We start from the raw sequence: 14,182 nt of genomic DNA, 5'->3' as shown, positions 1-14,182 counted from the left end.
CGCTTGTTGGAGAACTCCGGGATCTCCGATGGAACACAACCGGGGTCCTCCTAACGCGATGCCCTTCTATCGGAAAATGCCCTGGGGGGGAGCAATTTACGCTCCTCACATCCCCTGGTGATTACAGCGATATGCGACCACACAAACCGCTGTCCTTCCCGGGGTCGCTTGCTGGACGGTTCGAGCTCCCACTCTTGCCGCCCGCAACTCCGGAAGCCCCCTTTTAGTCGCCTCTTACGACAGGCAGGGGATACCGTAGCTCTATTCTAGTCCCGAGACTACAGGGACAAAGGGATTTATACCTATGAGTTGTTCTAATTTAGTCTACAAGGTAGCAACGCATCTGTGGGCGACCTCAGAGAGAGTTTCAATACTAACTTATATTAAATATATTTAAAGGTGGCAGAACCGTTTGTGGTTCGACTCCGGCGGTACACACCTATTTCTGTTATAACAGCAGTGTTGACCATTGCTGCTTTCTGGTTTGAAGGGTATGGTAAGTGACATACTTTTCCGAGGCATTCCCTAATAAGCCTATATAAACCCTACCATATAAAAATATTCATTATTTTCAAAATTAATAGCGAAAATCTATCGAAAACATAAACAACCCTCTTACGAGATTTCACCTATTAAGGCTTTTGAGCTGAAATAATCCCTTTAAAAATCCCTTGTTTACGACAGAAACAAGACAAAACATTCGATAATTTGTTTATTTCAAAATGATTAAAGGAATTTTGTGTAATGTTTGCGAAGCTGTATATAGGCGAAAAATAGGCGTAGCTGTATAATATAGTTTAAAAATGTATCTTGAGATTTATTTTTACTATATAGAACTTTATTTATTACTAGTGGTGCCCGCGGCCTCGCCCGCATTTTAAAGAAATAATATGACATACATAAAACGGAAAATTTGTACCTGCATTGGAATGACAGTGGTGCCATCTGTTGAAAATTTGTCTTACCAAGTCCCAAACCCACGTGGGCTCTTGGACAACAACTTTGCTAAAGATCAACACTTGATCAAATGCATAGTTTCAGATTCTATAACTACTTACGAATTCAAAATTAATTAAAAAAAAACCCTTTTCCCACGGACTAAATTGTGAATCTAAACCATTCTCAAGTCCCCTTGAACACACGCAACATATTTCATGAAAATCAGTCAAGTCCTCTAGGAGAAGTTCAATGACATACACACGCACATAAGAAATATAATATATATAAAGATATAGAAAAAACCTTTTTTTTTATTATATGGAAGTAGCAAACAAGAATGCAGTCCACTTGATAGTAAGTGGCTACTGCCGCCCATGGACATTTGTAATCAACCCCAGATAGGATTCTACCTGAGGTCGTCATAGGGGCATCTACCTAAGGACTACCCCTAAGGACTAAGCTGGAACGCATGGGAAGAGTATGTTTCCCTTACAACACCCTTCAAACTTCATACTTGGGAGATCTATAAAAAAAAGTAATCTCAAGGGTATGTGAAGTCTACCAATACGCACTTGGCCAGCGCGGTGGACTATGGCCTAATCCTTCTCATTATGAGAGGAGGAGAGGATGAGGCGTGCCCAGCCGTGGGACAGTAATGGGTTGATGATGAACAAAATACTCAAGAAAACCCTGGAACAAAAGCGTATCTAAACAAGAAAATTAGGTAAACATTACTAAAATGGTGTTTAGTTAATACAACTCTTATTATTTTCTAAACAAATTCTAATTTATTTACATACAATTCCCAATTATCCTGTTTTGAGTTCGAAAATATTTTTCCCGACAGAAAATATTCATTTGGAAGCCGCCATCTTTAATGACGTAAACAGTTCGCCATTTTGGAAAATAGGTTGTTTATTATACTAGTAGGTCATAGATTAGTAAAGATTGCTTACTCCTAACAAGAAAATGTACCCAGTTTTGAGAATTGAAATAGTTGCTTAAAAAAGTTTTGCCACGTCTCCGTGCTAAAATGCCCCTAAAATATTTGAAATAATTATTTATTTCTTACGTAAATTACGCAGTATTAGTTATTTATTCGTAAATTTTCTCTAAAAATGTTTTTATTTGTCAAGAATTCAAAAAAAGAACTTACTAATAAGCCGTTTGTGGCTTAATTCAATTTCAAGGCGGCGAAGTATCTTTACTAATCTATGTAGTAGGTCTAACAGCGATAGTTTAGTTAATAAAACTCGGCCAATCGTTCGTGTGGTCCCAGGTTCAAGCCTCAGGCAGGCACAGCTGATTTCTCAAAGTATTAAAACGGTGAAGTAATAAAGAAAACTATGCATTTAAAAGTTATTACGCATTAAAATTTTGAAGGTGGTAGAACCCTTTGTGGTTCGACTCCGGCGGCACCACCGCTACATCTATTTCTGCCTCATAACAGCAGTGTTAGGCGCTGCTGTGTTCCGGTTTGACGGGTGTGGTAAGGGAGACATACTTTTCCGAGGCGTTCCAGCTTAGTCCTCAGGGGTGGCATCTGTGGCCGACCTCAGGTAGGAGTATCTAATCCTATCTGGGGTTGATTACAGATGTCCATGGGTGGCAATAGCCACTTTCCATCAGGTGGACTGCATGCTCGTCTGCTACTCTTATATTATACATGGCGACCCTGCCAGGATATGTAGTGATGTCACAGGCAGGTTCGATTTAAAGGCGTGTTGATGGGTTGAAGGCTTTATTGTAACTAACTTAACATTACTCTAAACCTATCTTATATTAGGATGTCTTAGCTCCAGTTGAAAGTTTGTCTCCCTTACCACACCCTTTAAACCGGAACACAGCAGCGCCTAACACTGCTGTTATTAGGTAGAAATAGGTGTGGCGGTGGTGCCGCCGGAGTCGAACCACAAGGGGTTCTACCACCTTCAAAAGGCGTTAAATTTAAAGGCGTGTTGATGGGTTGAAGGCTTTATTGTAACTAACTTAACATTACTCTAAACCTATCTTATATTAGGATGCCTTAGCTCCACACTACACGAGTACGGAACCCTAAAAAACAGCAAAGGGAAAAACACGAACTGTTTCCAAAACAAAAACCTTCCGCCTGGCAACATTATAATTTGTACAATATTTTTTAGGCATTTTTCTAATTTCCGCTCCGTCCTAAACCGCTTTGCGTAATCCTTTAATCTTCGTTCAAATCAAATATGAAACCTTCAGTTGTTGTGAACGGTATTTTGAAAACTCATTTTGGACGAATGATTTGATGTTTTGTTTGTTTGCTAGTGATAGCTTGATTTAAACTCAGCCTTTCGATCAAATGGTCCGAGGTTCAAGTCCCACCTTTTTTTTATATTATAAGAGTAGAAGACGAGCATGCAGTCCACCTGATGGTAAGTGGCTACTGCCGCCCATGGACATCTGTAATCAACCCCAGATAGGATTAGTTATTCCTACCTGACGTCGGCGACAGATGCGCCGCTACCCCTGAGAACTAATAAATAAGCTGGAGAATAAGCTGGAACGCCTCGGAAAAGTCTGTCTCCCTTACCACACCCTCCAAACTGGAACACAGCAGCGCCTAACACTGCTGTTATTAGGTGTGGCGGTGGTGCCGCCGGAGTCGAACCACAAAGGGTTCTACCACCTTCAAACCACCTTCCACCATTGATTTTTCAACGTTATGTACGTAAAAAAATAATTATCGCTTACTTAAACGGTGAAGGAACATAGTGTGAGGAAACTTGCATATCTGAGATCTCTTTGAAAAAAATATATGTGAAGTCTACTAATTCGCACGTGTCCCACGCAGTGGACAATGGCCTAATCCTTCTCACTCTGCGAGGAGACCCGTGCCCAGCAATGGGACAGCAATGGGTCGACGTCTAAATCTTTTACTGCAAGATACTGGAGCTAATGCTTTATTAATTATATGTAAAATTGACGGCATTATTAAAAGAGAATAATTATTATTAAAAAAAAAAAGCCAAACCCACTGAGTTTCTTACCGGATCTTCTCAGTAGAGGTCGCGTTCCGATCCGGTAGTAGTTTAAGAAAAATATTGTAACTGACAATTTGTAAGTGCCGCCGTTGGCCTATATGCTAGGATGTATTTTTTTTTTCAAAATGAACTCGTTCGATTCCCGGCTAGGGAAAAAGATATTTTAAAAAACTAATGATCCAGTTTTAGCTTTAATCAAAATCGGCCTCGTAACTCCTTTCAGCATTTTTCGCTAATCCTTATAGTTTCTAATTTAGCCCTGAAGGCCTATTTGAAAAATTCACCCTGTATACTCACAAGTATTTTATACATCTGCCTGTATGTGGTGTGTTAAAACATATTCGCATATTACCCGAGGTAATTTCCAATAACTGCCCGTAATAAATTTCGATCGCATAAACTCAGTTATAAAGATTTTGCATTATACGAATAATTCTATCGTGCAATATAGCACTTCATTAAATAGAAAATTAATTACGTACCATAAACCATTTTATGTGGAATCTCTCGGCCTTACTGCTTTGGACACAAAGGCGAAAATTCGAGCCGTTTACACGGGAAATGATGGAAAATTTATTGAATGAACGACCTTAGTATACCCGTCTCGCTCTAACATATGCTTTAAGGGTTGGCGTGAAAGGGACGGCATGCTAGATGAGAGCCAAGTTCATTAGACATTCAGAGAATGAAACTCAATCATATTATTTCTCGTCGTTTAGAGGGACCGGTTCATGCTGTAGGCATTGATATAATAACTAAAGATACGTTACTAGCGAACAAAACTTAAAACATACAAAAGTAACCAATTGGTGTTTGTCGAGTCCAGTCGCTCTCACGCGTAGTAATTGATACGTATGTCACTGTACACGTTAAATGTCATTATTTTGGTCTTCTAAGCTTCAAAATGCCTTCTTGTGCAGTGCGTAGGTAAAAATTTTGCGCAAAAAATAAACAAGTTTCATGGAATCACATAAAACAAGTCAATCAGGAGAAATAGTTATATTTTGTTTATTTTTCGTGTTTGGTCCGCCATGATTAAGTAAACGACAAGAAAGAGAACGTATTCCTTCCACAACTAAAGTGACAGAGAAGCAAAATTTACGTCGATATTTACGTATGAATGAAACTTGAAACGCAATGTCGAATACTAATTGTCTTTTTTATCATATTGTTCCAATAGCTTTGTCTCTTGTAGAATATTTGTCTATGTAGTATGTAATATGTAAGTAAAATGAAAAACGTACATGTGTGTCAATGCGCTCGTGTTTCGCTCACTTCTTACCACGCTTTTATTAGCTTGGGTTGTATCTATGTATGTATGTATGTAACCGAATCTTTGTACTCGATTTTTACCTAGTTTGAACGATCCGATTAATTTAAAATTTAAAACAATTATCAAGAACCGATGACAATGCACGATTTTAATAATTTTATCCCATTCTCCTCATCAGGATCGTCAGGAATCAGGATTATCGTATTTCCTTGTGTGATTTTAGCGTGGTTTTTAGTTTTTAAACTGTAATTATTATCATATTGCTCCAATAGCTTTGTCCCTTGTAAAATATTTGTCTATGTAGTAATATGTAAGTAAAATGGAAAACGTGCATGTGTGTGTCAATGCGCTCACGTTTCGCTAACTTTCCTGTGTTCTTTAGAAGGCATGTAACGTATCTATAGTTTTAATATATCATTGGCTGTAGTGAACAGTTCAGTGCAGACGTTACGCGAGAGTGAACCACGAAATTTTGGCCAAATTACGCTGTAAAATTAACTGTAGACGTCAGTTGGAAGTAAAATGACGTTTTAATTATGTACTTTAAAATTTAATTTTAAAGTAAATTAGTACTCGAATGAAAGCGCTATAAGGCTTGGATAGCTTACTTTTTTAGGATCCGGATACTGTTTTAAAGAATGCTGGGCTTTTGGGGGGCCTGCCCTTATTAGTAGACAGTTAAAGTTTTACCACCTTTAACTAAACATTTAGAATCGAATCTTATCTGAGGTTGATTATAGATGTCCATGGGCGACAGTAGCTACCATCAGGTGGACTGCATGCTTGTCTGCTACTCCTATATTATAAAAATACCTATTACCATCTTTACCTACCCATTACCACCTTTCCTCGTACCTAACGTGTGTTATTCCATTATCAGTGGTAATCACATTGTACGGAGTCGTGTGACGTAATCGGGTTGTGACAATGCGAGAGGGCACCAGTGAATTGAATTACTTTGAAGTATTTTCTTACTCGCTAGCTAGGCGTGTTGGAGTGCGTCTAGTGTGGATTTCATAAATAATTTATCATCTTTTTTATAATATAGGAGTAGCAGACGAGCATGCAGTCCACTTTATAGTAAGTGTTTACTGCTGCCCATGGACATCGTTAATCAATCCCAGATAAAATTAGATTTTTATCTAAGGTTGACCACAAACGTCGCTACCCCTGAGGACTCAGCTGCAACGCCTCGGAAAAGAATGTCTCCCTTAACACACCCTTGAAACCAGAACACAGCAGCGCTTAACACTGCTGTTATTGGGCAGAATAGGTGTGGCGGTGGTGCCGCCGGAGTCGAACCACAAAGGGTTCTACCACTTTTTATGTATATTACAAAGCTTATTCTAACTAGCGTTAGTCGATTTCCAATTGTCACATGTGTAGGAAACCTTTTTTTGTTAACGAGGGGGAAACCTTCAAAAGGTACCCGGTGCCGTGGGAGCGACACAGGATTATGTGGGACTCTTACCGCACTAAAATCCCCCGGTGGCCGTCTTCTGCGTTGCCAAGAGGACTCCGAGATCTCCAACGGAACGCAACCGGAGTCCTCTGAACGCGTTGCTCTTTCGGGCTCCGCCTCTCAGTGAGCTACAGGTCACGCCACACCGTCTGGTATTTACGACGGCATGCGACCACACACACCGCCGTCCTTCCCGGAATTGCTTGCCGGAGGCTCGACCTCCCAATCTTGCCGCCCGCAACCCCGGAAGCCCCCTTTTAGTCGCCTCCTACGACAGGCAGGGGATACCGTAGCCCTATTCTAGTTCCGGGACTACAGGGACAATGTGTAGGGAACCTAATACCTAGGTAACCTGGAAGTTGGCGGTGACCAGATTTCATCTTAAAACAACTTTTGTGACAAAGCAACGCCCAGATATATTATTAGGCTTCTTCTAACTTACGTTAGTCGTTCCCCAATCGTCACATGTGTAGAGACCCTAATACCTAGGTACCCTGGAAGCCGGTGGCCAGGTGTGCGCTGAAACAATGGACCGGCGCACAATGCCTTCATTATAAATACATTAAGCGCCGCAAGTTATAAGCGGAAGCGGATAGTCATCATTCCAAATTATTATCATTTTTCGAATAAGTAGCAAAAAAACATGCAACGACATCTCATAATATGTTAAAATCCGTCATACCGTTTAGGCGTACAAATAATTAGATATACACAGGCTCGAAAAACATCATACTCCCCATTAGATTAAATTTTTTTGCAGATAATTTGATGTCAATATTTTCTAATAATTTTTCTTTTGAAGGTTTCCCGCTCGAGAAAAAAAAAAAAAAATGGTCTCATAATGCCCCAATATTTTAAAGAAGTCAATGAAAAGGCAGATCACCTGATGGAACGTTTCGTAAAAGTAAAGATTTATTTTAAGGTACATTGTACCCTTCAATACAGAACACAGCAGCGCTACACTGCTACTATAATGTAGAAATTAGCGTAGCATTAAATAAATAATTTGCAAGTCCAACTCGCACATGGAGATTACGTACCACCAGCATTTTCATATATTTTTTATTTTTAGTATTTGTTATTATTGCAGTCGTTTATGTAAATGCACTGTGAAAATTTTAACTATCTATCTATTACGGTTCAATAGATAAAGCGAAAAACGTTGAAAATAGCGGTTTATTGTATGTCGAACCCCCTTTATTTCCAACGTTTTATTTTTAATATTTGTATGTTATAGCGGCTACCGTAAAGTATACTTTGTAAAAAAATCAAGTGTTTACCTATTACCGGTCAAGAGATATATAACCCTGTGACAGACGGACACACAGCGAAGACTTAGTAGTAGGGTTCCGTTTTTATCATTTGAGCACGGAACCCTAAAAACGATCACAAATCAATAATAAAAAAATTAATTCTAGTTTAAAAACTAAAAAGTAGCTAAAATCGCACAAGGAAAATCGTTAATCCTGAATTCCTGATTCCTGACGTCCTGATGAGGAGAATGGGATAAAATTATTATAATCGTATATTCTCATCGGTTCTTGATAATTGTTCAAAATTTTGAATTATCGGACCGTTCAAAGTGGGTAAAAATCAAGTTCAAAGATTCCGTTACATACATACATACGTACATACATAAAACCCAAGCAAATAGAAGTGTGGTAAAAGAAAAAAAAAACAAAAATTATATCAAAAGCGTTTCCCACATAACTTGTACCACACGAAATTATGAAAATGTTTTTTTCATCAGTTACTCCACTTATAGTTTTGAATGAAATTAATATTTTTCGAATATGAACAAAGGGTTATAAAATTTGAAGCGACCTACTTATACGTTACTATGCGTCTTTGTTCTACCCTTAAACCCTAGGGTCTATTTTAGTTATTTGATAGGTTTGGTTGAAGTTAGGCGTGCCGTGTAAGGGTTAAAAGTATTGGTGAAACGATTATTGTAACGGATGTGGTTACGCTGGAGGGTTACGATAATGTTTTTTTTTTATAATATAGGAGTAGCAGACAAGCATGCAGTCCACCTGATGGTAAGTTGCTACTGCCGCCCATGGACATCTGTAATCAAACCCAGATAGGATAAGATATACCTACCTGAGGTCGGCCACATATGCGCCGCTACCCCCGAGGACTAAGCTGGAACGCCTCAGAAAAGTATGTGTCGTTACCACACCCTTCAAACCAGAACACGTCTGACTGCATGCTCGTCTGCTACTCCTATATTATAAAAAAATCCTTTCTCCCTACAAAAATGCATATTAAAACATTTTTTTGTCCAACCACAAACACGTTATATGTGGAACATCTCGATAAGTTTTGCATCTCTTTGAGCTACCCTCTTCGGAGGTCAACGAACCCCAACCCCCTGTGCCTTGGTCTAGATTCCACGGTAAGGGTGTGTTTATATTTAAAATGTTTTGGAACAGTTACTTAGTAAATTGTTTGCAGTAATTAATAAATGAACGTTAATTAAAAACTGTTTTTTAATTACGACACAAAATGGTATTTATTGAGATGATTGTAAGAAGTCTTACTATGGTCTGTTATTAATAAAAAGTAATGATCAAAGATCGAAATTTAACAATATTTGCCTACTACATCTTGACAAATTTCAAAAATTAAATAAACGCTGTTGTGTTCTGGTTTGAAGGGTGTGGTAAGGGAGCCAAAGTTTTCCGAGGCGTTCCAGGTTAGTCCTCAGGGGTAGCGGCGCATCTGTGGCCGACCTCAGGTAGGAATATCTAATCAGGGGTTGATTACAGATGTCCATGGACGGCAGTAGCCACTTACCAACCAGGTGGACTGCATGCTCGTCTGCTACTCCTATATTATAAAAAAAATCAAATCAATTTCTTATTCGCACATAACTTTAATGAATCAGACTTATGTGCCTGACTCGAACCTGAGACTCCAATTGAGAGGCCGAGTTTTAACCGCAAGGCTATCACCTTTTTTTTTACCACGCTTTTAGTAGCTTGGATTGTATCTATCTATCTATGTGTGTATGTAAAGGAATCTTTGAACTCGATTTTTACCCACTTTGAACGGTCCGATTAATTTATAATTTTCAACAATTATCAAGAACCGAAGACAATACACGATTTTAATAATTTTATCTAATTTTTCTCCACATGAAGATCGACAGGAATCAGGATTAACGATTTTCCTTGTGTGAATTTAGCGTGGTTTTTAGTTTTTAAACTATAATTATTATCCTTTTGCAGACATACAGAAGATGATTTTTTATATGTAAACATGAAATCCTAAAATTCCAACACCACGTGTGAATACATCCTTACAAACACTGAACTCAGGGAAAAAAGATCTGTTGACATCTACCCTACTAGGTCATTGGCCTCTAGGGCCCTCTTGGGAACCCTACCCCATAACACTAATGTGTACCCCATACTCGTATGAGCACAGGAATCTTTCAAAACAATAGGGCCTATTAATTCAGATCCTAGAGAAGGGCTGATTTTGAATAGATCAAAGGGCTAAAAGGTTTTTTAACTATTCGTCTATGATTGTGCAGGGCTTAATAAATCTGTGTAGTTACTCTAAGCCTCAAAGGGCTGTAGTATTAAACCCAAAAAGGCGCAAAACGGAGATACAAATTCGTGTGGATGCCTGACCGGGGATCGAATCCGGTACCAGATCGGTTTAACGACCTTTTTAGGGTTCCGTACCTAAAGGGTAAAAACGGAACCCTATTACTAAGACTTCGCTGTCTATCCGTCTGTCACAGGGCTATATCTCCGGAACCGTAATAGATAGACAATTGAAATTTTACAGAGGATACATAACGGTGGCCGCTATAACAACAAATACTAAAAATAAAATAAAGTTGAATATGAAAGGGGGATCTCCATACAACATACCGGATTTTTTCGGCATTTTTCGATCTAACTGTTAAACCGTACTAGGAAGACACTTGTAATTTTTACAATCCGTTTACTACTATAACTGGTATTATAATAAATACAAATAAGAACCATAAAGCATATTTTAATAATTATAGTGAAATAACTTTTATTTTTTTATTTTTTTATTTTATTTTATTATACGTTGTTTACGTATCATTCATCATCACCCCAACGCCATCTATTGTGTCATATAACTTAATATTGTTGAAAATAAAATGAATAAAATTAAGTAAAAAGTAATGAACATTTGGTGAACGGAAGCCTCCATGTGCGAGATCGACACGTACTTGGCGAATTATTATCTTTTTCTTGTCAATCGGCTTTTTGTTTCATAGGTATTGATAAGCGATCTGTAATATCAATTAAAAATTATATTTTTGATATTGGTCCACTTTCGACCCGTGGCCAAACTAGAATGAATAATATCATTGATTATTATTTTTCCCACCTTACTTCTTTTGTTTCCTTTTCTCTCTTTTTCTTTCCTGGGTTTTGATTGAGAACGCCATAGTCTTCTGCGATAGCCAAGCGTGGCTTGGTAGACCTGAAGTCTACCAAGCCACGCATATCATATATCAGATCTCTTTATAAATGATCTCATAATGATGCCATATAAATATAAAAAATGTTAAGGGTGAACAACCCCTATCACTTAGGGATATGAAAAATAGATAGTAGCCAATTCTCAGACCTACTGAATGCATATAAAATTTGGTGAAAATCGGTAAAACCGTTTTGCAGGAGTACTGTAACTAATATTGTGACACGAGAATTTTATATATAATGACGTCATAACATTATTTTTATCTACTTGAAACAAACTATTCACAATATAACGTAGGTAAATAAATGTTTAAATACAAAACAAAGGAATAAATACAGTACCGACTATTAAATAGTAGAAAAACAGGTAAATGAAAGAAAAATAAAAATAAACATAACGAAGTAACACAAGGAAAAAAGAGAACTACAAACTAAGAACAATAAATATATTAATACTACATTTCATGTAAGTTTTCGTATTATCTGTCGCACTCTCTTGTAGAATCATATAATGTCGCAGGAAATGTCGACGCTTTGAATTTACAATGTGGTAGAACCCTTTATGGTTCGACTCCGGCGGCACCACCGCCACACCTATTTCTGCCTCATAATAGTGGTGTTAAAAGCTGCTGTGTTCTGGTTTGAACCTGGCCCTGTGGGGGGTACCGGCGTACCTGTAGCTGACCTCCGGTAGGAATATTCAATCATATCTAGGGTTGATTACAGATGTCCATGGGCGGCAGTAGTTTACCATCAGGTGGACTGCATGCTCGTCTGCTACTGCTATATTATAAAAAAATATATTATTGTTGTAAACTATAACGGTTCTTTGTCTTCCAGGTGGCTGCACGTTCCCAGCAGACTGGACGGGCAGCTGGTTCCAGTCCGGCATCCCGGGGCTGATCGCGATCAACTCAACACACATACAGTCGAAGGGCGAGTGCTCGGAGACGGAGTCGTATGACAAGTTCCTGCTGTATGACAGGTGAGTGAGATGATACTAGATGGCGTTGGAAGTGGTCTGAATCGCGGTGTCGAAGTTATTTAGTATTACACAAAAAATCAATTGAATTTATATTATTTTTTATATTAAATATTGACGCTAATAAGAGTTAAATTAAATAAAAAATAACAAAAAAATGAAACCGTCTTGTACGTCACTACAAGTAAAAGTAAAAAATAATTAACTAATTATAATGACATTACCTCGTTGAATAGCTAAGCTAATTCTTTGCCCGAGGTAAGCGCCTTTTATTTTATTTATTTACACTTTATTGAACGAAAAATGATGTGGTACAAAAGCATTAAGCTTATGTGATGTGGTACAAAAGCGTTAAGCTTAAGCATTAAGCATAATACTAATCTGGATTTTGTCTCATTCTAGGGCCTACGACTGCTACAGATGTATGGTCATCCACGAAAAGCACAAATATGTTTTACAATACAAAGAAAGTGAGTACATACACGTAACTAATTTTTTAATTAGACACAAATTGCACGTCCAACATTGTAAATTGATCTTTCATATCTAACATCTTCGCGCGTTATTAATAATCGATCTATCCAATTTTTTGGCTACCACGGATCGAAATTTGACAATTTCCGCTCACAAAATTTTCAAACATCTATCTTTGGCACAACCTGGATACATTGAATAATAAATAATAACGGTCGCTATGGGTCAAGTGTAGATCACTTATCACTGGTTGGTAGTTAAAGACTGCTACCACCCACAGCAGTTCTAAATATATTGATTATTTTTCATAATTTCAAAATTAAAAAAAATACAAAGTCGTGGGTCCGAGGATCGTATCCTTGGCATTTTCAAATTTATTTTATAAGCATAATGTTCTGCTAATCTACGTTTGGTTGGTGTGGATAACTGTGCCCTGGACCCTTCTTGAAGGAAATCGACGACCAGCAATGGGACATTAGGACGTAGATGTTTTACGAGGTCCTAAAGCAATACTGTACTCGAGGACGATGTGTTTGCTAATGGGAAGGGAATTGCCTTTACCAGTTTCACGAAGAAGATTAATTATGACAGCTAAATCTTTTGTAATGATTAATTTATTCTTTCATCTTCTCCACAGCATACTGCAGCCAGAAGGATTCAGTGAACTCCGTCTGCGACGAGATCAGTGGTGACGCGCCACTGTACTCCATGTTCAGGAAGGAACCGCGACCGATACCACAGTCGTGTCCCTTCCATCCGCCGCCCTTCACCTTCACGTATAGCAGGTTGGTCTACTGGTCTACTTTAGTTAGTCTACTTAAGACGGTCTGCTAGTCTGCTTAAGTTAATCTATTCGTATATTCGTATATTGGTAAGGTGGTGTTCTAGTATATTTAAGTACATCTACTGGTGTATTTAAGTTAGTCTACGGGCCTACTTAAGTTGGTCTTCTGGTCTACTCTGAAGTTAAATCGACAATGAAACCTATTCTTAAATGAAGGAGTAGACGTTATTGTTAATTCAATGGCCGTCTACTACTTTATAGGTTGGTCTACTAAGAGGTTCGTCTACTGGTCTACTGCCGAGTTTTCTTTATGAAATTTACACATTTTGCTTCATAATTAAAATAACAAATATAAGTGCAGTGTACTCTGTACATAACTGCAGATAGCAGGTGGTATACTAATCTTCTAGTGACTTCCTTTCAAATAAAGCTTTCAAAAAAGAACTTTTCAAGTTTTGCTTTACAACTGATATATTTGTTTTGTAGTTATATGTCATGATTATGGGACCAACACTAAATATTTCAAACGAAACGATTCAAACCAGAAAACAGCAGCACTACTCTGGCGGTGGTATCTCAAAAATGTTTCTTTGAAGGTGGTAGAACCCTTTGTGGTTCGACTCCGGTGGCACCACAGCCACACCTATTTCTGCCTTATAACAGCAGTGTTAGGTGCTACTGTGTTGTGGTTTGAAGGGTGTGGTAAGGAGACATACTTTTCCGAGGCGTTCCAGCGTAGTCCTCAGGGGTAGTGGCGCATCTGTGACCGATCTCAGGTAGGAATA

General features: G+C 38.2%; 1 protein-coding gene across 1 annotated transcript in view; it reads left to right on the top strand.

Moving 5' to 3' along the window:
- Positions 1 to 14,182, top strand: part of LOC140756947 (uncharacterized) — a 303,409-nt gene that overhangs the window by 277,921 nt on the left and 11,306 nt on the right. The window contains exons 3-5 of the mRNA XM_073092487.1: positions 11,998 to 12,142; positions 12,542 to 12,609; positions 13,251 to 13,398. Coding sequence (XP_072948588.1) covers positions 11,998 to 12,142; positions 12,542 to 12,609; positions 13,251 to 13,398 — 361 coding nt within the window. The remainder of the gene's footprint in view (positions 1 to 11,997; positions 12,143 to 12,541; positions 12,610 to 13,250; positions 13,399 to 14,182) is intronic.

Source organism: Epargyreus clarus, unplaced genomic scaffold (assembly GCF_041222505.1).
Source record: "Epargyreus clarus isolate Ecla_fem2 unplaced genomic scaffold, WU_Ecla_fem_2.2 ptg000036l, whole genome shotgun sequence".
NCBI lineage: Eukaryota > Metazoa > Arthropoda > Insecta > Lepidoptera > Hesperiidae > Epargyreus > Epargyreus clarus.
This window is presented reverse-complemented; position numbering and strand designations above follow the sequence as displayed.